The 26765-nt window shown below is 36.3% G+C and overlaps 2 protein-coding genes and 2 long non-coding RNA genes across 6 annotated transcripts; 1 reads left to right on the top strand and 3 right to left on the bottom strand.

Annotated features, from left to right (window-relative positions):
• Nucleotides 1-1992: 1992 nt before the first annotated feature.
• LOC147762039 (uncharacterized) lies at nt 1993-3808 on the bottom strand. Its single transcript, XM_087010318.1, has 2 exons — nt 3565-3808; nt 1993-3341 (listed from the first exon to the last, which is right to left on the bottom strand). The coding sequence occupies exons 1-2, from the start codon at nt 3712-3714 to the stop codon at nt 3036-3038; spliced, it is 456 nt and encodes a 151-aa protein (XP_086866444.1). The 5' UTR covers nt 3715-3808; the 3' UTR covers nt 1993-3035.
• An 8896-nt stretch (nt 3809-12704) lies between these two features.
• Nucleotides 12705-14380, top strand: LOC147762038 (uncharacterized). Of its 3 annotated transcripts, none has more exons than XR_015334116.1 (4): nt 12705-12786; nt 13337-13411; nt 13702-13876; nt 14126-14379. It is a non-coding gene; the product is annotated as an uncharacterized LOC147762038 (long non-coding RNA). The 3 variants fall into 3 exon arrangements; XR_015334115.1 differs by having other exon boundaries at nt 12746-12845; XR_015334117.1 differs by lacking the exon at nt 12705-12786 and adding an exon at nt 13064-13226 and having other exon boundaries at nt 14126-14380.
• Nucleotides 14381-14510: 130 nt separating this feature from the next.
• LOC147762037 (uncharacterized) lies at nt 14511-15638 on the bottom strand. Its single transcript, XR_015334118.1, has 2 exons — nt 15263-15638; nt 14511-14905 (listed from the first exon to the last, which is right to left on the bottom strand). It is a non-coding gene; the product is annotated as an uncharacterized LOC147762037 (long non-coding RNA).
• Nucleotides 15639-23665: 8027 nt separating this feature from the next.
• Nucleotides 23666-26232, bottom strand: LOC147762036 (uncharacterized). The gene is made up of 3 exons (XM_087011891.1): nt 25983-26232; nt 25294-25553; nt 23666-25063 (listed from the first exon to the last, which is right to left on the bottom strand). Exons 1-3 carry the CDS (start codon nt 26170-26172, stop codon nt 24770-24772), a joined length of 744 nt encoding a protein of 247 aa, XP_086868017.1. The 5' UTR covers nt 26173-26232; the 3' UTR covers nt 23666-24769.
• Between the last annotated feature and the right edge of the window lie 533 nt (nt 26233-26765).

The raw sequence follows: 26765 nt of genomic DNA, 5'->3' as shown, positions 1-26765 counted from the left end.
ACAGTTACTGTGACTAGACACACACAATAATTTGGAAAATATGGAGATCCAAAATATTTATTTTAATGGTTGTCATATGACATAGAATAGGCAATGCGTTTTTGTTTGCTTCTCTGGCGAATTCAATTCAGAAAAACCAATGCAATAAATAAAACAGAAATGGCAATATATGCTAGTTGAAAGTAGATCGGCAATCATAATGGAGTGAATGAGGGATGGACAAATAATTAACCCTCAACGGACTTCTTTCATTAGCTCAGATAGCATAATGGAACAGCTTACGCAAATAAAGGACTGGTCGCAAATAAAAAGTTTAACAACAAAATGTCTTTGATGTGCCTGATAACTTGTACCTATTTTTATCCCCCCAATCTATTCCGCTTCTGGTAGAAAGAGTTGTTTTAAAGTCATTTGTTCTAGTACAAATGTTTGGAAACATATACTTGTAATGCATTTACTATTAGGAGCAAGAAAGGTATTCTTTCTTTGAGGATTTCTAAAACTATGGCTCTATAAATTCCATTTGCCGAGCAGTTTTACAAAATATGGTTTTATCGCTGATTCATTTTTAGAAAATATTTGACTTATTACATATCTCAAAATAACCTTGAAATTACATGTACTTCAATGATAAATGAAATGGGATTTCTGTAAAAATTACACACTAAATGCAGCGAAATGAAAAATGCAGCGTTTGCTAAGTTTTCTTTTCTTTTCTTTTTAATACTTGAAGTCAGATGGGTCACAAGAAACCGGTTTTACAGTGCTCAGGCAGTGTGGGATTTATTTTCAATATAGAAGCTTTCCTGGTCATTCACATAATTAAATATTGAATATCTAAAAAGACAGTATAGCACCGTATATAAATTCCGAAAGTCCTGAATAGCATTCTTTTCCAAAGTTCTTAAGGTACTTAACTGGTCCGGTTTCAATTTCAAATTTTAAAGATAAGTTAGCACCAAAACACTATCTACGAATTATAGGCGTTGAAGATGCAGCTGACTGTACCTTTTTTTTTTTTTTTTTTTTTTTTGAACGAACACTGTGAAACCTTCCATCATCTGTTAGTAACATGTCCAAAAAATTGCCCCCTGTGGAAAAAAATCCATGAATAGATTTACTCAAAGACAGGAAATAGACTACAACTAACATGTACTGACAAAATTCTAGGAATTCCAAACACAAATTATAGTGTACTTAATAGCTTGCTTATAATAACCAAAATAAACATACTGTACCTCAGTTCCTAAACAGTAATTAAAATCTTCAGAAGAAATGGAATGCAGTAACTAAAACAAAACTATTTGCTTTTAACATCTCTCAAAGTTACCAACAAAGATGATTAATGAAATGAAATCTTTATAAAAAATTACGCAATAATTCATAAGGAACACAGCGTTTTCTTTGCTATTTTTTATTCTTGCAGTTAAATAGATCACAAGAAACCCTGTTATTTACTCAGGCATTTGGGGTTTATGTGCTGGTGCCTGGACAGCACAAATAACAACAGGCACTGCTTTTCCCTCGGATCTCGCTTCATGCACCAGTAAAACGGTTAGTCTAGGTCAAGGAGACGGACCTCTGTGATTCCCCATGCGGCATCATTTTGAACCTATGGACCCTCCTACTGTGCCAACATTACCCTGGAATATCCACGAGCGGCAACATTTTAACCCTATGGGGACCCTTTGAACCACGTATATCTCGCTTTTTATTAGAAGTTTTAAAATACTATTTCCGACGCTGTGGCTTGTGGTCAATTTGGTAATCAGTGCACTGGTGGTGTCTCTGCCTCTGATGATCGGAAGGACGATTTGCTTGATGATGTAAAGGACAGTTAGCATTTCTATCATTCAAACACTACTAAATGACTTCTTAACCATGCATATAATATCACATAAGGAAAATAAATCTACAGTAACCTTTTTCACCTTTTATTCAGAGGCAAAGCTTAAAGACATAATTGGTATAAATCTCATAATTATACACCGTTTGTTGTGCATATTTTGCTCATGTCAGTTAGTAGTAATATGTTGAATTCTACAATTATTACCTCTAACATTTACTTTTTACGCAGCAACAATATTCCGTGCATGGCAAATGGTCAAACTGGACGTTTGTTTGACTTTCAATCCCTCTCAAATATATCTTAATTGAAAATTAATTAAGTCCTGATTAAAAACACACAATCAAAACTGAATTGGATTCTGCTTAACTTTAATGTCTTTACTAATTAAATTTAATAGCCATTTTGTCACAATCAAAAAAGGCATCATGGAAAGTAAAAAGAACACATCGACATTGAAAACTGAACAACCATACTAATAGAAGCGAAAAAAATAGTTTACAGAAGTATCTAAATTTAGAGTGATGCAAAGCACCATGATGGAAATGATAAAAACACCCATACATTAATATGTTTGTCATTTCACTCATTCCTGGTATTTGTAATTAACATATCTAAATATCTCTATCAAAACACAAATATATCGGATTTGTTAGTTGGGTAAATTTCAATCTTTACTATGTACCCGGTAAGATAGCATTGACGTCTACGTTACATCAAATATACCATCAAAAATAATACACGAAAAATTAATACGCAACCGCATGTCTTCACAAAAAACCTGACCTTAAGCACCATATCTACTGAGTACTGCCAAAATTAAATAAATACAGAATACGTCAGCGACAAAGTGACTTGAATAAGATTCTAAATGGAAAGCCCAGTAAATTAAAATCCAAACCCTACATATACAATAATCAATATTTGAAATTAAGAAAGATAAGTGAAACTGCAGTATGCGTTCCCCATTTTACAGCCCTCATTGTCTGCGTTATTATGGAATTCAGTTTCTGACAAATTACCTAAATGGAGAGACAATAAATGTATTAAACTTAAATCCTTACCATACAGCCCAATAATGAATACATTTAAATAAACTAAGAGAAGTGAAAATGCAGTTTGCGTTCCCCTATATTCAGAACTCATCGTCCGTATGCATACGGGATTCAGTCCAGTTTGTCGTCAGTGTTTACAAGGGAGGTAACACGAGAGGAGCCCATGGTGGAAGGACGAGCGGCCCTAGGTTATCGTAGTCGTTTTGTGGAAAGCCATTGTAGTCCCCGCAAATACCACGTACTCCACGTTCAGCGGCGGAGTGTAAGGGGGTCAAGGTTATCCAGAAGGAGTGCAAAGCGACATAAACAGTCATTGGAACGGCATGGCAAGATATACTGTAACCTCTGGGAGCAAAATAATCCACGGTAACAGCTCCTCCGGCAAAGTTGAGTGGTGGTGGTGGTGGTGGAATTGCAACCCACCCTGCCCGGGACCAATACTGGAAGCAAAATGCAAACAAATATGTTAGTACATGTCTAGCGCAATGGACTACATTTGCAAGCATTGGGAACAATTAGAATGCACACAGTAAACAAAAGACTTTGGCCATAGCTCAAAATTGTTTTGCATAAAATTTCTGACGAGAGAGATAGAAATAATCGACAACTTAATGCATGCAGCATGTGTTCACTGGAAAGAAAACTATTGGGAAGAAGACTCACCCATAATGCCACAGCAGGACCTAAGTCAGCCCTAAAGAATTGGCCTGAACACTTGACGTAGACTTCATCGATGCGCGTTTTCGGCTCCCCATTAAAGAGTTCTTGAGTCGTAACCACCCACCAAGGAAGAAACATAAAGGACATGACCATAACGCCAAGTCTATCAGTAGGGGTGTTGTAGAGGAACTCCAGGCCGTCCAATGTATGGTAACGTACATCGCCTCGTCCCCAACAGGTGCTATTCCTAACTAAAAGAACAGAGGATTTCAACCTTTGGACAACACAACAAGTAAACGTGAAGGGTGCCAACAAGTCTAGTCACTCCTTTGCCTTCTTTTCCGCCCAACATACATGTAACCACGAACTCCTTGAAGTATTTGACCTATGGTATGCAATAAACTATTTAAACTATTTGCATTCACGTTTGATACTTTGAATGTATCAGATCAATAACTACAGGTTACACCCTTATGACCATAATAACCAAAGACAAACAGATTCAATTACATAACAAAGCGAATAAGAAAGCTGCCGTGATATTGCACACGTCATCAATAGAGCTGAAACTAAATGGCATTATAAAATGGCTAAGATGGCGCACGCGTATTGCGGTAGTTAGTGATGTGGCTGTCGTCTTCCCACAAACCTTCAGCGAGGTTAGATAACAGCTGGTGAAATCAAAACAGCACCTACTCCAGAGAAGAATTTCATCAACTGTGTTATGTTATAAGAATGAAGTAATTTTTCTTTGGTCAACAGCTTAATATTGAAATTGATTTTACCTCTAATATTTTGATGTCTAGCAGAACATCTTCATCAGGGATATTCACCTTGATAGCCTCATTTTCTCCAGGTGCCCTATAGATATCTACCGTGGACACGGGGTACCTGATGCTATACCTGGTACTCCAGGTGTCCTATAGATATCTACCGTGGACATGGGCTATCTGATGCTATACATGGTACTCCAGTTGTCCTATAGATATCTACCGTGGACATGGGCTATCTGATGCTATACCTGGTACTCCAGGTGTCCTGTAGATAGCTATCGTGGACATGGGCTGTCTGATGCTATACCTGGTACTCCAGGTATCCTATAGATATCTACAGTGGACATGGGTTATCTGATGCTATACCTGGTACTCCAGGTGTCCTATAGATATCAATCGTGGATATGGGCAATCTGATGCTATAACTGGTACTCCAGGTGTCCTATAGATATCAATCGTGGACATGGGCTATCTGATGCTATACCTTGTACTCCAGATGTCCTATAGATATCAATCGTGGACATGGGCTATCTGATGCTATGCCTGGTACTCAAGGTGTCCTATAGATATCAATCGTGGACATGGGCTATCAGATGCTATACCTGGTACTCCAGGTGTCCTATAGATATCTACCGTGGACACGGGCTATCTGATGCTTTACCTGGTACTCCAGGTGTCCTATAGATATCTACCGTGGACATGGGCTATCTGATGCTATACCTGGTACTCCAGGTGTTTTATAGATATATACCGTGGACATGGGCTATCTGATGTTATACCTGGTACTCCAGGTGTCCTATAGATATCTATTGTGGACATGGGCTATCTGATGTTATACCTGGTACTCCGGGTGTCCTATAGATAGCTATCGTGGACGTGGGCTGTCTGATGCTATACCTGGTACTCCAGGTGTCCTATAGATATCCACCGTGGACATGGGCTATCTGATGCTATACCTGGTACTCTAGGTGTCCTATAGATATCCACCGTGGACATGGGCTATTTGATGCTATACCTGGTACTCCAGGTGTCCTATAGATATCTACCGTGGACACGGGCTATCTGATGCTATACCTGGTACTCCAGGTGTCCTATAGATATCTACCGTGGACACGGGCTATCTGATGCTCTACCTGGTACTCCAGGTGTCCTATAGATATCTACCGTGGACTTGGGCTATTTGATGCTATACCTGGTACTCTAGGTGTCCTATAGATATCTACCGTGGACATGGGCTATCTGATGCTATACCTGGTACTCCAGGTGTCCTATAGATATCTACCGTGGACATGGGCTATCTGATGCTATACCTGGTACTCCAGGTGTCCTATAGATATCTACCGTGGACATGGGCTATTTGATGCTATACCTGGTACTCTAGGTGTCCTATAGATATCCACCGTGGACACGGGTTACCTGATGCTACACCTGATGGTCACTGCGTATAACTGAAAAGCTTAGTAAAATTATCTTCGATTACCGTTAACCAGTTTTTAAAACAATGTTAAAATAACCTCCAATTTTATAGAGTTATTTAATGAAAACAGCATACAATTGGTCTGTAACACATAAAGACATTGTCCTGCAGTGGTCATATGTGACAGAATGTCAATGAGGTATCAGGTCGATTGATTTTTCTGTAGTCTCAATCAGTTAGTTATTAATTAATTAATTTGTTTATTTATTTATTGTACATATCTGTGCATTGTTACATGTTTAATGTAGACTTACCTGCAGATGAAGGCAGAACGGCAAAACGGAGAGTAAACTCCACTTCAGCTGGACAGAGCATGGAAAAATCCTACCCCCCCCCCTCCCACTTCCTTCCATACAATTCCCACCATTCATAAAGGCAGTGGGGTTGGGCAGCCCGCTCGCAGCATTTGTTTCAGTCTGTTTTTTTTTTTTTTTTTTTTTTTTTTTTTGTAAGATATTGTAATTTTCTTAGTTAAAACTTGTAATTTTAATTGCATTTATAGGATATATAACATAATCTTAGTACATACCAATTACAGTAGTATTTTTCAAGTATAGTATCAGTTGGCAGTGTATCAGTTGGCAGTGTTATTTGTAAATCTGCATAAATTTAATTATTTTTAAAGTGAACAAAATAACTTTTGTGTTTGTAGAATACATGTTTATGTACTTACCTTATATTTCTTTCACATATTTTATTTCATAAGTCAATCTTTTTGCTAGATATTTTCAATTTGGTTTTTCAAATAGTGGAATGTATTTTTTTAATAGAGGCCTATCAGTACTGTTATGCTGTACATAAAACTTGTTAATTTTTTAGTGTAAGTACATTGTTCTTTTTGTATGAAAATAATTTTATTTTTAGTTACTAGTTAAAAAAGTTTTGTTTGTTTGTTTATTAAGTACATGCATGCCACTGTAGCATGTTCTTTATTTGACTGTAATAAACGATGTTTTGGGGAAAAGAAAGATGTTTGTTACTCTTCTTCCTTTCACTATTTACATATAACAATTTTAATTTATGTGGATTAGGGATAATATCAATGAGTAGATTTTCTTTTTAAAAATGAAAAAAATATTCATTTCAATCACCTCCAGTTAATGGATTATACTTTTTTAAATGAAATGCTTTGCAGAAAGATCGTTAGTATAATTAAATAGAATTTTTGATCAAAAAAAAAAATTGAAAACTATATGCTTTTATTTTAAGTTTCTGCTCCAATCAGGAAACTTCAAATGCTGTTAAAACTCAAATATCTTACTTATTTAATTTATTTAATCATTATTTAATTTATTTTGGTGTGAGGAGCCTTTTTAAAAAGATTTCAAACCTATTTATAATCTAAAGAGACTCCCCACGGGGATAGATTGATCTAAAATATGTGGGAATGCAGCCTTATTATTTTTTCAAATACGCCTGCAGTACCTTGAAATTGTCACTTACTATAAGTCTTCCCATTTACCAAATAGTCAAACTACACCAAAATGTCGCAAAAAATATATTATTTGTCATGATTGTCTTTTTTCTTCACTGGTTTTTCTCATTTTTTATTTAGAAAAAGGAGAAAATCACCAGTTTTTCCTCATAACTTCCACTGTAATTTCATTAGACACAAGAACAACACTGTATAAGCGCCTCATTTTCAATTATATATTTGTTTTTTCTCATTTTTATTAAAAATAAATACTCACCTGTTGTACCTTGAAACTTCCACTGTAATTTCGTTAAATTGCAATCGTTTCAGACACAAGAACAACACTGTATCAGGGTATCGTCATTTTTCCTTTAATAGCGCTTCATTTTCATTTATTTCTTACTTGGTTTTTCTCATTTTTTTATTTAAAAAAATCTTTAAAAAATCACCAGTTGTACTTTAAAACTTCCACTGTATTTTCTTTAAATTGCAGTCATTTCACTCCCAAGAACAACACTGTATCACCGTTCGTATCTTTGCTTTATTAGCGCTTCATTTTTATTTATTTCTTTTCTTTTTTTCCTTTCAATTTCGTTCTTTTCGGCACGTCATGCCCATTATTGCATAGGTCAAGGTCGCATTAAGCAATTAAGGCCCGTCCGGTGGATCGAGCCCCGGGGTGCAATTGTGGGTACTTTTTTTTTTTCTTGAGGGCCACTTTCATGGAATTTCCCACGCTCGGCTGTCACCTTGATTGGATAGTAAACGGTTGTCGTAAAATCGCTAAATGATATTTAAACCCGGTGCATAAACTTGAAAAACACCTAGGACAACCTTAGACTGCCACATTAATCCAATACAACGCAAAAATAAACTATAATAAGTGGTTAAAGCCTTCAAACCGAATGTCGTAAAGTCCCCATATACCTCCATAGAGACAATAAAATAGAAGAAGCTTGTGAAACAAGAAAAATCCAGTTCCAACATAATAATCGAAATAAAATACTGCCGGGCATCGGAGCGGCCTAAAACTTGGCACGCTTACCGCTAATACTGCAGGCTACATCATCCCGTCGCTCGTTTGTAAATTCCGTGCATGGCATACGCACAATCAAACCGTATATCCAAATTCCACCTCTGATGTTTGAATTGGTCCCCTCTACAATCCAATTCAGGAAATGACGTAACCGCAGAGGTCGCATTGTCCAATGGCATGGCTACTTTTTCGTAATGGTAGGTTAGAGAGGACCAATTCAAACATCAGAGGTGGAATTTGGATATACGGTTTGATTGTGCGTATGCCATGCACGGAATTTACAAACGAGCGACGGGATGATGTAGCCTGCAGTATTAGCGGTAAGCGTGCCAAGTTTTAGGCCGCTCCGATGCCCAGCAGTATTTTATTTCGATTATTATGTTGGAACTGGATTTTTCTTGTTTCACAAGCTTCTTCTATTTTATTGTCTCTATGGAGGTATATGGGGACTTTACGACATTCGGTTTAAAGGCTTTAACCACTTGTTATTGTTTATTTTTGCATTGTATTGGATTAATGTGGCAGTCTGAGGTTGTCCTAGGTGGTTTTCAAGTTTATGCACCGGGTTTTAATATCTTTTAGCGATTTTACGACAACCGTTTACTATCCAATCAAGGTGACAGCCGAGCGTGGAATTTCCTACGTTACGGAGGCCCCTTTTTTCCGCTTTTTTTTTTTCGTTTTTTTTTTTTTTTGCGTTTTTCCTTCTTTTTTCGTATTTTCCTGGGCTCAAAGATTGCGTGGTAATTTGCCTGGCCAATAAGCGCAAATATAGAATTGGGCAGAAATCGAAACAAAAAAAGCAGGAGTGTTTGCAAACATGATACTTAAAATGTATACAGCTCTACCAAAAAGAGTCACCCCTTCCACAATTATGCACATTGCTACAAGGGTGCCCATAAAGGTAGTTTTACTATTACATAACAAATAGGAAACATATCATCGTGTAAATTGTGGATGTGAGTAGCAGATTATTAATATTAGATATCATACTGTCAATGTGACATCTGATCCTGACTCCACCTTCAAATAACTGACTGCCCCAGTCATACTGTCAGTATGACATCTGATCCTGACTCCACCTTCAAATAACTGACTGCCCCAGTCATACTGTCAATGTGACATCTGATCCTGACTCCACCTTCAAATAACTGACTGCCCCAGTCATACTGTCAGTATGACACCTGATCCTGACTCCACCTTCAAATAACTGACTGCCCCAGTCATACTGTCAGTATGACACCTGATCCTGCCTCCACCTTCAAATAACTGACTGCCCCAGTCATACTGTCAGTATGACATCTGATACTGACTCCACCTTCAAATAACTGACTGCCCCAGTCATACTGTCAGTATGACATCTGATCCTGCCTCCACCTTCAAATAACTGACTGCCCCAGTCATACTGTCAGTATGACACCTGATCCTGACTCCACCTTCAAATAACTGACTGCCCCAGTCATACTGTCAGTATGACACCTGATCCTAACTCCACCTTCAAATAACTGACTGCCCCAGTCATACTGTCAATGTGACATCTGATACTGACTCCACCATCGTATAACTGACTACCTCAGTCATACTGGCAGTTTGTAGGCCCACGAGGCCGGGTGTTATGTATATCTATGTCACATGTCACGTTAATAAATAAATGCATACTTGTTTAGATAGATAGATAGATAGATAGATAGATAGATAGATAGACAGATAGATAGATAGATATTGGTTGGTTGGTTCAAATAGAGGGGTTTAAGAGGGTTATGATTCTGGTGAAACATAATCAAAAAAATTTGAAATAGTCACATAAAAACTAAATAAATAGTAAAAGTGGTAACTGCCATCGCAAACTGCAGCTTCATGCAGTGACTGCGGAATGTCACATTATTACATTTTGTCATTGGACCATTATCCAATGGACCAATGGACAATAATTGTAAATATTCATCCTTTCAGGCTCATATTTCAAAGTATCAATCTGCTTATAAAACTATTTCAGTGATAAATGAAATAGGGTTTCTACAAAACTTTATCAATAATCTGCCAAAATGCAACTATTATTATCCATAAGCAAGTGATTGTTATTGCACTATATTGATTTTCTCCTACTGGGTATGCTTTCTACTTTTGATGATATTTCGCAGGGTGAAAGCTAGTAGAAGTTAAGGAAATGACACGGAAAAGAATGCCATTACCTGCACTGACCACGTCATTTTTAGTTTAAATCTTACTGATTATGTGTGTATCGTCAAGAAGCTTCAGTTTCGGCCTATCAGTTTAGAAGGGAGAGAAGACTTGCCCGACCCCCACCAGCAGGGGGAAAGGGGGTAAAAGCTATCTGGAATTAAAGTCAATTTTACCTATGTGTCCTACATGCGTCCATGGGAATGATTTTTAATCTGTTAAAGGGATACTAACTCTTCGTAAGATATCTTTATTTCACAATAAAAACATTGTGAACAACTCATAGAAATATAATTTATTCTGTTTAACCACAAAAACAGCAGTTATAGCTATAATTCTGATATCTGAGCTTGTCTTCAGATCACTTGACTTCCATTGACGGCTGTACTCTGTTATAATCTCTTAAGAGATTTTAACAAAAACAAATTTTTAGGAAAAAAAAAAAACAGGGACTAACGTTGAATGTAAAAATGGATTTATTAACCACTGGTTAGTATGGGGACATTGATGTTTACCCCAGGAAAATTTATTTTTTTGACCAAAATGAAGAGTTATTATCCCTTTAAATTCAGTACATAAAAGAGTGAAGGGTACATTCTAATAATATGACGCAATTTATGTTACTTGATGTATATTGAGTAATATTTGATACTAAAGCAATCTGTTCACCTTGCATTATGGCGTAATTTATGGATTTTTGAAGTATTCCTACTACACGCATTGTCCCCAAACCCAATCTACTCAGCTTGCTGAATAATTCGGAGCTGTTGCATTTTCCTACACATCGTTTCCAAAAAAAGAAAAAGTAAATCGAAGGTGTGACTTACTTTTCCCTTAAAATCAGCAAAAGTAAATCTGCATTTACGCGTGACGAATTTTGATGAAAGGACGAGATGAAAAAAAAAATACAGTTTTCAGTCAAACTCATTAGCAAAGTTCAAATACAAGAGTTGTTTCTCCAGTTCAGATAAATTTCTACTCACCACCAACAGCTTCTATGATAGATAACTTCTATGACTTGATTTTAAACAACGTTGTGATTTTAATTGTATTTGAAAATATAAAAGTTAGATTAGATAGAACGTAGGAAAATGAATTAATTATCTGGCCTTTGAGGGCTTTATGTTCGACGACAATCGCAAATGAAAGCTTTCTGGCTCAATCACTTCATAAAATATGCAACGTCTTTGCTATTTTCCGTCATATTTTACCTCAGCTCCTAAACAACATATAGTAGTTGAAAACAGATTTTGCTACACATGAATCATAGCGGAGTGAATGGGGATGGGGAAAACTGCGTACGCCAGGGCAAATAAGAAACTAGCAACACGCGACTTTGTAAAGCTCACACATCACGATAGAACTCCTTGAACAAGTATGGGATTGGTGACAATTCAAAACAATCAGGCCCGATTAAGTATAAAGTGGAAGTATAAAAACTTAAAGTCAGAAAATTTTCATATCGTTAGCTAACGACCAACCTGGACGTAGGCCTTCATCAAATTGTTGTGAATAGATGTTGTTACTCGCTGACTGCCGGAGGGGAGGGGGGGCAAGTTGACCGTAAACTAACTGGATGAAAGTTCTTCGGCCTGTATTTTTTTATTTTATTAATATATTTTGGAAGAGACAAATGATTACGAGGGAATAAATAAGGGTTATCCAAACCGACTTCAAAGCAGGGCGTACTGCATATTTGGTGAGATTGTCGTAAGAATTAGTCATATAGAAGGTACAGTTGTACACGTGTAACTAAAAGAAAAGAGGCAATTGCAATTGACATCGAAAAAATAGGTTCACTGGTCGAGGAAATAGGATCATTATGGAAGTATGAGAAACGATAAGTATTTCTGTATATCTATAGGCACGTTATATTTTAAAATATTATATTGGTTTTAAAACACTATAATGATACCAGTTACAGTGTTTTAATGAAACTTAAATCCTGATTTTTCATAAATACAGCATTTCATTTGACAAGTATGATACATAAAATCTCGAATTAATTTGGCATTTAATGTTTTATGTTCAACGTTTGCGGCAAAGAGATGCTGTCAGCTGACTCAAACGCTTCATTAAAGGGGGTCTTTCCGATATGAGGGAAAATAAAGCATATCCCAAACTTTTTCTTATATATGAAGGTCACGATCTAAACCAAAATTCGCCTTTGAGGTAGACGGCAATCAAAATAATTAATTATTTCACATTCGAGTCTGTATTGGAGAACGTCCTCTCCCCAAAAAAAGAGAAGACGACTACCGCAAGGTTTTAGCCAATCAGAGTGCGTTGCCTAAAATAGCACTCGTACACTAGGAGAAACAAATATGGCGCGGCGGAGTTCGAAGTAAGTCGTTTACAGATGCACGTTAGTTAAAACTCTCTCCCTTCATTGTTCGTGAACAGGTTTGTGCACTTAAACATTTAAAGAATTCATTTAACCTCTCGTCGGTTAAAATAGTCCAAAAATCAACGAATGGCTTGGAAATATTTACGACGGAGTGTAGCCTATTATGTCAACAGTGCTTGATGCCGTAATTCTCAATGCCGATTCACCGAATGAGTGACTTGTATCAGGAAATATACCGATGACATGATTAGAGACAGTGATATTTTTCGGGTCAACTGAAACAGCCCTTTTCGGTTGGATATTTATGAACGACTGTTACTTTTTTTGTTGTTTGCTATGCTTTCTGAGCCGCAATTTTGACATCGCGATTTGCACGCACAGCGTAGCACGGACTACAAATGCGTTCCAGACGATTTTGATACTTACTGGCAGTAGTGGTGAGCATCGTGCAGATGTCAAAATCGTCAATAGGAGTGCCTGAATTTTGTGCTACGCACACACGTATCTTATCTTGCTTTTCTAGTCGATCTGTTTTTATAATTTTCAGATCGAGAGTAGGCCTATTGTTGATGAGGCAAGCAGTCAGAGCAGTCCAGAACTAGAGGGTAAAGAGCTCCCTGAGGTAAAGAGTTTTCTGTTATTTTTAAATAATACAGGCCTTTTAGTTAATCTGGCATATTCCTTAGTTTTGATAGTAATGTGTAGGACCCACCTTACCCTCACCTATATTCACATGTAATAATCCACACATACAAAAAACTTATAGTTTAGGGATAACAATTGATGCGCTTGAGTGCAGGACAATGATTAATTGAAGTGAAACCCATTTTGAACAGTTCACAACATTATTACTAGCATGCAATTGAATCAGTGCCAATTATTATTATTATTAGTTTTATTATTATTTTACAGCATACTATCTTGTGATGTCAGCCTCATTAGAAAAAAAGCCCTGTATAAAGGTTTAGTAGAGTTGGCAGTGATACATAGCACTTCTAGGTCCAGTAGTACAAGGCTTGGAAGAGGTGTGAGATCAGGAGTATTGACTCAAGAACATGAAAGGAGAATTCAGTAACTCACAGAAGAGGTATAAAACTCATTAAATCTTTATTGAAAAGATAAATTCTAAGTTTCTCACAATACACAAACACCATTCATATCCCTTCTTATTTTCAAAGTAAATTTATTCGATAAAATTTGGTGGTGTGAAATCCAGTCCTTATGGTTGTTTTAGTGTTCATACATTTTCAAATATTTTATTTTTGAAGTAAGCTATTGTACATATCAAAACAGAAATGACAGATATAAAAGTGAATATATTTTTTTTCATTATCAGAGCATACATGATGGTGTTGCCAAGAAAATGATGGTGTTGCCAAGGCAAGTGCTGAATACATTGTGACAAGTGTGATGGAAATCCTGGCCTTGCACTGGATATAAAGATGCTTTTGCTAGAGAATTTACCAAGCAATGACTCAGCATCAGTGGAGATGGGACTGGCCCATCTCCCACTCACTGTAATGTCCCCTACATTTTGACTGCCGTTGAATTTGCTGGATTACTTCACTTTGAAGAAAATCACAGAATAACTATAACCATGAGTATCAGTTTACTGACCAAACATTCATAAGACCTGTAATATGCAAATCACTGAGTAGAAGGATTCTTTTCATTCTACTGTAATTTGTGCAACCATTCAGTGAACATAAAAAATAAAGGCATAGAAAAACAAGGTGCTTTCATTTATCCCTTTCTCATATCAAAAGTAAAATGCAACTCTGTACACAATCTGTTCATAAAATCAATCATTTTAAAAGTTAATGTCATACAAGGAAATAATGTATGTCTGGATGGATTTATAAAAGAAAAGTTTATGTGAGGTAATCATCATTTTGATAAAAAAAAATTCTTATATACATATAAGGACCATGGTGCCTTGAGTCTCTTGGTTCCATCTGCACCATGGTTGCTTAGAAATGTGTACTTGTAATTCCCATGTCAAATTCCTGGTTTGTAAGACTGGAATGTATCTTTATTTGTGCTAATTGTTTATGTAACAGCTTGAGGTCTTACTGTCATCCATGATTTTGAGTGCTTGCTTTGTTGCTTAGTATACCTAAAAACAAAACATTGACTATTTGAAAGACTTCAATGCATTTTTTTTGTGAAATTAATAGTACCCACTTCCTGTAATGTCTACGCCAGACATAAGAGCACTGAATAGAGCATGGTTATCAAAATTATTTGTTTCAAAATCCAATTTACTATATAATGTTCCCCACAATAAGTACTGATATCCTGTGCTTGTCACAATTCTAGGACTAGCTGCCATGGCAGTGTTAAACTTTATAATAAAATGGCATTGTTCCAAGTACTAACATGCATTAGATTGATATTCATGATGGCAAGGTGTACTGAACATGGTAAAATAAACAGATATTGTGTGTTTGGATTCTGGGTGTCAGGTACTTACTTTGGCTCTGGCTCTATGTTGGCCTTGAACCTGATGTAGGGGTAGATGTTACCACATGCATATTACCTGGATAAAAAAATATATATACCAGTGTATTATCCTCATTCTCCAGAGATTCCCCATGAAGTCAACTTTAAAAACATAAACAGAGAATAAACATTTACTACCATCAGATGCTGCAATTAATGTGCTCGCTTTAAATCTTTTAATTTAAATTAAATTCGAATAAGGTAAATAGTGAAAGGTTGTTTTTTTCTCTTTTTTTTTTTGGACTTGAGTATATAACGACGTTAAGTAAGCCGACAAAAACCAGTCTTTAATAGAAGACTATTTAGCTCAATCCTTGTTTGTACTGACTGCTCTAAAGAATAATAAACTTTTCTGAATAATACAGGCCTTTTAAAAAAATACTACAAGAGACAACTGACATTGTAAAAAAACGCTCTAGTGACCGGGGAATGTCACGTAGTTACATTTTGCCAGTGAATCGCAATTTGGAGCTGTGCGTTACATGTTCCTTCTCAGTATTTCCAGAAAAAATGTAAAATGAAGTAGTGTCGATAGAATAGTGTGACTTACTTATCCCTAAAAACAAAAAAGTAATACTGCATTCACACGTGATATTTTTTTTAATGAATCTGCGAGGTAAAAAAGTTTCAGCCCATCATGCGCCATTTGCAGTGTAATAACTGTATATCCATATATAGATAACTTGAAGGGAAAGATAGATACATCACTTAAATGTAATGTTTTCAGTGCCAAGGAACTCATATTATTGGCCAAGGAAACAGATCAATCTATTATCCGTGACACATGTACATTTGGTCTACTGACGACGTACAGCAAAAAAAAAAAAAAAAAAAAAAAAAAAAAAAAAAAAAAAAAGCTGATTGCATTTTATTACGCCGCGGTTTACAGAAGAACAAAGCGTTTTGTTTTTAATCCGCTGCAACTCATATTATTAACTGTTAACGTTGCCAAAAGAGCCTGGGAGAAATCATTCTTGAAAAAAAAGGGCGGAGTAGCTGATAGCTATAGGGCCGCTGAAATATACCCTTACCAAAATGCCGCAGGGACTTCTTGCCCTGTGTCGACGGTTCGGACAATATAGCTTGCACGGTAAATGCAGGGTAGGAGAAGTGGGAAGTAATGCTCGAAGGACACCCAAATTTGTCGGTCCAACAAACTCACACTGCTCCTTCTAAATGACCCCATACCAGTTTTCTTTATCGTTAATGCAAATATATTGCTATGGACACGAGCAAATAATAACGGGTTAAAAATTAAGTTGTGTCAGCCGCAGTGAAGGGGCAGATTGAATACGAAAATAAAACGCTGAGGAACAAATAATAATAATAATAAAAAAATGTAGACCCTCTTTATTTAACATTCAGTTGAGTCATTTTAAAATGTCTCGATCAAGACCTACATAGTTAAAAGAAATAATTTTAAAACAGTTAATACATGAAGTAAATAGCAATGTCTCAAATTGTTTTTACAAAATGAGGTGGCTGTTGATTAAACGGACGCATTCTCTTCCCTCTCGATCACTCCTGGAATAACCTTCTTCTTTTGTTTTATGTATTTTTTTAATTTAATTGCGTCAATATTTTCCCATGCTTCCCGAATGCCTTCAACAAGTTATTCTTTTGTGATGGGCGTAATTAAGAAAAAATAAATAAATGCTTGTTGGCTGCAAACAGTCAGCATAACACGTCACTCCTCACCATATGCATATAAACCAGACTGGGCTTTCAGTACATCGTCACTGGGAGTAGGGGTACTATCCGTCACCGCCCACCCCTCGTTTCCCCTCCGTACTTTCGTTCTTCTGCATGAATAATACTGGTACAGAAGAACGATGACACACAAAATAAAAATACTGAAAATTAATTGAAACAGTTGCGTTTGGGGAGTCTTGACACAAATGGTGGTATACGCGATGCGGCGGTCATTGCGTTAGATGAGACTTAGTAAACACAATCTAAATCTGCAATAACCTTTGAAAAATAGCAGCACACTTACGGCAACAATCAAATCTAAATTTCGCGTAAAATAAACCAACGATTATTTTGCAGTTGTGCTGCCTGCTGGCTGTATTATTGGCACGGGTGGCTTCTCCCAAATTTTTCCCACTGCTGCTACTTCCCCCCCTCCACCGTAACCCCCAGTGAATAAACCACAAGTGGCACAAGCGAAATCATTTTTATCCCCTTGACCCTTTAACTCTGTCGCTTCTTTCTCCTTGGATCCCTCCAGTGAATACCTCCGTATACCGCAGGCGGCATTATTGCCTCAACCTCTGATCCGCAGTTCACTCACTCGTTGTCTCTTCGAATTTAGAACTTTCTGGCGATTATTCTCTCTCTCTCTCTCAGTTTAGCCACCGCGTTTACTGTTTTCTTAAGATTAATTAACAAAAAAGAACGCCAACAATCTCTTCTTTTTACTATTTATTCAGTAACGATGGAACTGTTTAAGACCCCATAAATGTACGCGTATGAGAAGAAAATGTTTCGATCTGAATACAGACAAATACTCAATGCATTCAAAATTGTCAAATCAGGATCATGTGGAACGTCATTTCCTCTATCATATCATATCATAATCCAGTCTGCATTTAATTAAACTACCTCACAGAATCACGTTAGATAAAACAAATCCACAATACTATATTTACCTGAACAAATTACCCATAAACACCTTGTTTACCATAAGAATTAATGGATAAATGTCACTAAAACCAAAAAAAAAATTATTGGCATGAAAACGGATCAGTTTTTCAAATGCAGAATCAATAAACAGATCCAAGAGTAAGTACGGAGGGGTGACAAAATTAATGAGTATTTAACCATTTATTGATTAAATCATTTAATTTAATCAAAGCTACAGAGGGGTGACAAAGGAATTGCATCACCTGTATGAAAAAAAGTTCTATGTGACATGGGGGCCCCGTTAGTTCAACCTGTTTTTCGGTTTGAATGCACAAATAGCACGACTAGCACAATGAACAATGTCACCTCCCTTCCAGGAGAAAATAAGTCCATTTTAATTTAATTTACTTCGCTCAACCGAATATAATTTACCCCCCCCCCCCCAAGTTCATTATACAATGCTCCTCATTTAAACAGGCACAGATTAACTGAAAGTAAGGAGTTTAATTTTTTTTTTTTTTTTTACTATGGTGAGGTTGTCCCACGTTCAGTATGTACATGTATTTGTGCCTAACACCATGCAATTCAGGGAAACAAGGCTAGTATGTATGACTTGTCTGAGAAATTATACAGCTATGGCGCAATTTATGACATTCTTATGTATTATTGTGTAATAGTGACCGCAAACACAGCTTGCTAAATTATTCAGGGAAAGTTGCTACATTCTGATGTTCAGCATTTCTGTAAAAATCTAAGTTTATTGGTACAGGTAAGTCCGTTTAAGAAAATATTTTTATATATTACATCTTTCAAAATTATCTGAATGTCCAGTGAAACATTTGCAGAATTTACCACGAGAAGAAACTGGTACCTGCTTCACAAATATTATATATCATACGATATAAGAGCAGCATATTACAGCAGCACGTAGCTGCTGAGGAATTTTCTCACTGACCACAAATAGGTTAACCCAGTAACAGGTTGCTCATATGGCGTATTGCATCACTGTACTGATCTGTTCCATTTCATCTACAGCGAAGAGTTCTTTGCAATAACAGAGGAAATATTCATGATATAAAATGCTAAATGACCACAAGGATATCGAGGCAGAGCAAGTTTGACGTGACTTCCATACCAGAGATCACGTCAGAATCAAGTGGGAGAAAAACAGATGTAGAAAGACTAAGCAGAAACGAGCTAATTTGGCCTCATTTTAACATTTTGTTTATTGAGATTTTGACAAGCGATCTTAGATGATAGAAATGCCAGGTTGAGCCCAGTTATATCAACATCTAAAGTTATGACCGCCGATGATAATACTGACGCTAAGGGAATGTGGAACTAACATTTGATGTTGAAAAGGGCATTGACAATTACATAAATTACAGAAATAATGACGTCCCCATGTACCTATCATGTATAAAGTTTCAGGTAAAACAATGAAGTTATGGTAATTTTTGCTGGATAAATATGTACTTACTTGTCGACGAGATTGAGCATTAATAATGACAGTGAGCTGGATAGGAGAGTAATAGATGAAGATGCTGGTGTCGACCAGGAGACTAAAATGTGGATTGAAAATAAAAAAAGCTCACTGGAGGTAAGGCAAAGAAAATGTGGTTGAAAACGAGATTAAATATAATTTAAATTTTGAAGTTATAACTAGTGATGCCAACGTGACACGACGAAGTGAAGCAAGATAGTAAATGCCTTTGCAAGTTGGGTCATACATGTAAGAACATGATTGAGTTCGAAATTGTGTTTTGGTATGGCCCCTATACGAGGACATTCAGTCAAACTCATCAGCAAAGTTCAAATACAAGAGATGTTTCTCCAGTACAGATAAATTTCTCCTCACCACCAACAGCTTAAGGCGGTAACAGATAACTTCTATGACTTCTATAACTTCTATGAGGATTATCCAAGCCGAATTCAAAGCAGGGGTACTGCAAATTTGGTAAGATCGTCGTGAGAAATAGTCATATAGAAGGTACAGTTGTATAAATAAATGAAAAAAGGCAATTGACATCGAAAAAATATGTTCACTTGTCAAGGAAAGGGGATCATTATGGAAGTATGAGAGACGATAAGAATTTCTAGGATATTTATAGGCACGTCATACTTTAAAATAAGACATTGCTTTAAGAAGACTATAATGATACCAGTTGCTGGGTTTAAATGAAAATTGAATCCTAATTTTTCATTAATGCAGCATTTCATTTGACACGTATAATACATAAAATCTCGAATTTGATAGAATGTTCCGAGATTTCGGCAAAGAGATGCTGTCAGTTGGCTCAATCAAACACTTCACTAAATATGCGACGTCTTTCCTATTGCCATCATATTTTACCTCAGCTCCCAAACACTAATTAAAATCTCAATATAATACAGGAAACACCGACAAAAAGATGCTGTCAGCTGGCTCAAACACTTCATTAAATATACGACGTCTTTCCTAATACCTCAGCTCCCAAACACTAATTAAAATCTTCAGATAATACAGAAACCACTGACAAAATGATGCTGTCAGCTGGCCAAAACACTTCATTAAATATGGGACGTCTTTCCTATTGCCATCATATTTTACCTCAGCTCCCAAACACTAATTAAAATCTCAATATAATACAGGAAACACCGACAAAAAGATGCTGTCAGCTGGCTCAAACACTTCATTAAATATACGACGTCTTTCCTAATACCTCAGCTCCCAAACACTAATTAAAATCTTCAGATAATACAGAAACCACTGACAAAATGATGCTGTCAGCTGGCCAAAACACTTCATTAAATATGGGACGTCTTTCCTATTGCCATCATATTTTACCTCAGCTCCCAAACACTAATTAAAATCTTCAGATAATACAGAAAACACTGGCAAAAAGAGAAATAGCAACATATGGCAGTTGAAAGTAGATTTTGCTTATCATGAAGCATGGAGTGGATGAGGGAAAGGCAAATAAACAAACTTAATTATAATAATAATTAGCAATTCTGTCAATAGCTCAGGCAACACCATGAAACAGCTTGAACAAATATAGGATTGGTCAGAAACTGAAACAAAAAAGCATGATTAAGAATAAAATAGATATTATAAGAAGCCAAATTTCTATTCAGCTACCGATAGAGAGGCGTGTTTTAAAGTCACTGTGTTCCATTGATTACATTTATTATACTTATAATGTACTATTAGATGCAAGGACGGACATATCTTACGCGATCCTACAGAATTATTTAAGTCATGGTTCTATTGCAGTTTTATCAGTGAATCATTTTAAGAGATTATTTTATTGTGACATCTTATTAAAATATCTGCAATCTTTTCACTGATAAATGAAATGAAATTTCTATAAATATAACAAAAAAAATCGCTAAGAAGGCAGCGTTTATAATTATTATCTTTTTAATTTTAAAATCTTAAAATATATTAGACCATAAAAAAACTGATTTAATTATTCGAGCAATGAGGATATTTTCGGGATATCTTCAAATTAGAAGCTTTCATGTTCATTCACGAACTTTTACTTACATTTTGCCTCAACTCCGACCAAGAAGCTTAAGATTTAACATAATGCATTGTTGAAACAAAAATAGCAAAGTTTAACCTCTGAATTCAGATCTAAATACATAACAGAGAGGCTGAAGGGTGGGATGTAAGGAACTACAAATACTTGTGTCCCGACTCTACCGAGGTAGCAAGTACCTTTTCATCCGCTCTTTTTACTTTGCCAATTTTCCGCATTCAAAGATAAAAAAAAGTCACGTAAAACATCGTAGCACTGAATGCTCGCGACGTCTGTGTCATTTTCATAGTGTTATTTAGTTCCATCCCTACTGATTATGTGTGCGTTTTGGATACGTCTAATTCCCAGTCCCAGAGATGGGAGAAAAGACTGGGCCGCCCCCCAACAACCCTGAGTTGGTGTTACAAGCGGGAGGCGGGTGAAGAGTATCAGAAATGAAAGTCTATTTTGTCCTAGTGTCCTACATGCGATAATGAAAATGACATTAAATATGTTTATTCAACAATCAAAAGAATGAGAGGTGCATTCTAATAGTATGACGCAATTTGTTACTTTAAAAGTAATATTCAATAGTAACCAAGCCTTTCAGTTAGCACTTTGTCGTAGATTATGGACCTTTGAAGTATTATTACTACACATATTGACCCCTAACCCAATCAACAAACAATAATGGAAGTTAGGGCATAGGATTGTCCAATTTAAGAGGTGGAAAACAGATGAAGAGAGGCTAACAGAGGGAAATCTCTCCGACTCTCACACGCTTCCCCACGTCCCGTCCCAGCAGGGGCACAGTAATTAAATATTGGCTCAATTCAACCGGTCAGGATTTGTCGGGAGGGGAAGCGTGTGAGAGGCGGAGAGACTATTTCAGGATTAAACGATCTTCCGTTCATGTAGGTCTGCCATATTTAGGGGCCTAAGTAATTAGTAATTTTTTTTTTTTTTTTTTTTTTGTGAATTTTTCATTGTCTGTATAGTTCTGTAGATTTTTGCCATCGCGCTATTCATTTAATTATACAAGTTTATTTCAAACACCCTTGTATGAGTGTGCGTGTTTGGTATAAGTTTATGTGCGCGGAAAAGTTATGAAATTTATTATTTTCATTATTTTCTTTATAAACTCGTCAGGTTTCTTTGGAGATATGCAATAAAAAAGAAGTGGAAGACTGACATAGGACATTTTATGATCATTTTATCACTTTATGAAATACCAAGTAACACCAAGAATAAAAAACAACATTTCTGGAGTATTTATATGCTCGTCATATAATAAAATATCATATTGCTTTTAAATCACTTGACGTAATTTAATTGGAAATTAAATAGACTAAAACGTTGATTTTCCATAAATGCAAATTTCCATTTTAACACGTAAGTTACATTTAATCTTGAATATGACAGAACGTAGGGAGAAAACGATTTAATTATTTATCCTTGAGGTTTTTATGTTCAACGTTTACCACAGATATAAGATTTCTGGCTCAATCACTTTAATAAATGTGCGACGTCTTTGCTATTCCCATCATATTTTTCTCAGCCCCTGAACACTAATACAAATCTTCAGATAAAACGAAATACAATGACTAAAACGGAAATATTTTGACTTATTGCATCTCTTAAAATTGCCTATAAAATTATTTCAATGATTTTAATCATTAAAATGAATTAAAATCTCTGTAACTATTATGCAATAATCCATCAGGAATGCAGCGTTTGCTTTGTTACTTTTTTATTCTTGAAATTAAATGAATCACAAAAGAACGTTTTTATTATTCAGGCATTGGGGGATTTATTTCCCGCGCAAATAACAACAGACACTGCTTTTCCCTCAAATTTTCGGACCTCGGTACATGCACCAGTAAAAATGGTTAAGTGGGAAGAATGACCTCTGTGATATCCCCAAGCGACATCATTTCAACTCTTTGGACCCTCCCACTGCCCCACCCCTTCCCCTGGATCTCCCAGTAAACAGCTCACTAGCTGCAACAATTTAACCCAAGCCCACCCCCCCCCCCTTGAACCACGTGTATAAGTTTTGATGTATATACTATTTCTGACGCGCTGGATTGTGGTCAATTTAAAAATCAAGACATTGGCGGTGTCTTTGCCTCTGACGGTCTGAGGGATGATTCGCTTAATGGTGTAAAAACAGCATTTCCATCATTCTAACACTACTATGACTTCTTAACCATATTATCACATAAAGAAAAAAAAATCTACAGTAATCTTTTTCACCCTTTATTCAGAAGCAAAGCTTAAAGATATAATTGATATAAATCTCATAATTATACTCCATTTGTTGTGCGTCAGTTGGTTGTAAAGCGTTGAATTTTATGATTTTTATTATGGTTATTGCATCACAGAGAGGCAACAACAACAGATAGTCCAAATATATGCAGCAACAACATATTGTCCAAATGGTCTAATTGAACGTATGTTTGACTTTCAATCCCTCAAAAATATATTTTATTTGAAAATTAATAAAGTCCTGATAAAAATACACAATCAAAACTGATTTGTATTATGTTTAATTATAAATAATATCTTATTTAATTTAATAGCCATTTTGTCACAATCAGAGAAAAAGACATCATGAAAAGTGAAAAGAACCCATCGACATAGAAAACTGAACATTATTACTTATAAAAACCGAAAATATAGTTTACATAAACATCTAAATTTAGAATGAAGCAAAGCAACACGATGGAAATAATTAAGACACCCACACATTAGTACTTTTTTGTCATTTCACTCATTTCTGGTATTTGTAACCTGCAATTAACATCTATAAATTTCTCTTTCAAAACGCAACTATACCGAGTCATTCGAATTTGTTAAACATGTAGCTTGGCGCAATTTCAATCTCTACTACCGTTAGCAGTTAAGATTAAGTCTTACGTCTACGTTTTATCAAAAATACCGCCAAAGGACGAAAAAGTTCACTTCCACACCATGTATTCACAAAAAAAATTGACTTTAAGCACCCTGTCTACTGTCAAAAATAGGTAAATAAATAATAAGTCAGCCACATAATGCCAAGTAATAAGAATCCAAACCTGCGTTATTATGGAATTCAGTTTCTGACAAATTACCTAAATGGAAAGACAATAAATGTAGTAAACTTAAATCCTTACCACAAAGCCCAATAATGAATACGTTTAAATAAAGTAAGAGAAATGAAAATGCAGTCTGCGTTCCCCATTTTTAGCACTCATCGTCCGTATGCATATGGGATTCAGTCCGGTTTGTTGTCTATGTTTACCTTCGTGTTTTGTTTGTCCATATTCAAGTCTCGTTTTTCCTTGTCACTGTCCGTGTTTCGTTTATATTTAGGGAGGTATCAAGAGAGGAGCCCATGGCGGAAGGAAGAATGGCTCTAGGTTAGAAAAGTCGTTTCCCGGAAAGCCATTGTAGTCCCCGCAAATACCACGTACTCCTAAATGAGCGGCGGAGTGTAAGGGGGTCATGGTTATCCAGACAGAGTGCAGAGCGACATAAACAGTCATTGGAACGGCATGGCAATGTATAACATAACCTCTGGGATTAAAGTAACCCACGGTAACAGCTCCGCCGGCAAAGACGTGCGGTGGTGGAATCGAAGCCCACCCTGCCCCGACCCAATGCTGGAAACAAAAAGCAAATTAATATGTCATAATATGTCTAGCGCAATGGACTACATCTATTAGTGTTGAGAACAATTAGAATGCTCACATTAAACAAAAGGCTATGGCCATACCACTAATTTCATTTGCAAAATAATTCTGACGAAAGAGCTAGAAAGGACAAAAAAGGATGCGATAGCTTAATGCAAAATGTGTTCACTGGATTGAAAACTATTGGGAAGAAGACTCACCGACAATGCTACAGTAGGACCTAAGTCAGCCCTAAAGTATTCGTCTGAACACTTGACGTAGACTTTATCGATGCGCGTTTTCGACACTTCAAAGTATTTATAGATGAAGTATTCTTGAGTCGTAACCACCCACCAAGGACGAAACATCCAGGACATGACCATAACGCCAAGTTTAGTAACAGGGGTGTTATAGAGGAACTTCAGACCGTCCAATGTACGGTAACGTACATCGCCTCGTCCCCAACAGGTGCTATCCTTAACTGAAAGTACAACGAATATCAACTTTGTGTATCTTATGTTGATAAGTGTCAATTAATACAATTAGCATGAAGGGTGAAAACAAATCCATGCATCCACCCTTTTGCTTTCCAATCCACGAGACATAAACACGAATTCCTTGAAGTATTTTACCTATGGTATGAAATAAAGTATTTAAACTATTTGCACTCATGTATGGTACTTTGAATGTATCAGATCAATAACTACAGGATACACCCTTATGACCACAATTGTGAAAGATATGGTGATTCAATTATATAACACAGCGAATATCTTACAGTCGCTATAGGCATCCAATATTTCGTTGCAATGGTGCCAGGGAAAACATATGCAGCGACTGAAATGTACGTTGGTTTTTTCTCGTCGTTCTTCACGATAAAATTGATAGTAAGCTGGTCATGTCTACTTACTGTAAGGGCTGTACTGGTCAGACACCGGTATATGTGAGGTGTTGCCTTCGTATGGCTTTAGCTCGTCTTCAATCTCATCGGGAGTGAGAGCTGCTACCATCGCACCAGGCCCAATGTTGACCAGAAGTAAAGCCACAGCCAGGGAAATAAGCTGTCGATCCATGATGTCGATAAGCAGATATCTCAGCATTCGTTGGTGTGGGGATTTTTATAGTTCTCAATCTCATCCTATTTTACTAAGGCTGGACAGAAACTACCAATGGGCGTTTAGATGAATATTAATGTTGACGTCACCGAATTTTTTAACATGATTAATTCCCACCCGTGTCACTATATTGTTAATTTTTCTGTAGTATTATTAAGTCTGGAAAAAAGGTTAACATTTTTATTTTTGAATTGTTGATTTGTATCCATACAGAAGTCAAAACATCTTTAAAATAGATATGGATATGGTAATCGTGAAACAGTAAACAACACGAAAAACAGCATAATTAATGATTTTATTGAAGGGAATGCCTTAAATCAAGGAGTCCTAAGGCTGATGGTCTTCTTTGACTGACAACAATTACATAAACGAGTTCAGTCAGATTATATGGAATAGAAAGGCAATTATTTTTAAAAGCTACTGATAACAGAAGCATATTTTCACTGAGCTTCAAGTTCTGAAGTTTTTCTCCGCCTCACTACTCATCTGTTCTATGATAGGGGTGGATAGAAAAATGCCGTGATATTGCACACGTCATCAATAGGGCTGAAACTTAATGAATTTATAAAAATGGCTCA

The sequence above is a fragment of the Lingula anatina genome, chromosome 4 (assembly GCF_051362555.1).
Source record: "Lingula anatina isolate TDL-2025a chromosome 4, LinAna3.0, whole genome shotgun sequence".
Taxonomy (NCBI): domain Eukaryota; kingdom Metazoa; phylum Brachiopoda; class Lingulata; order Lingulida; family Lingulidae; genus Lingula; species Lingula anatina.
Note: the sequence above shows the minus strand (reverse complement) of the source record. Positions and strands in the feature narration are given on the sequence as shown.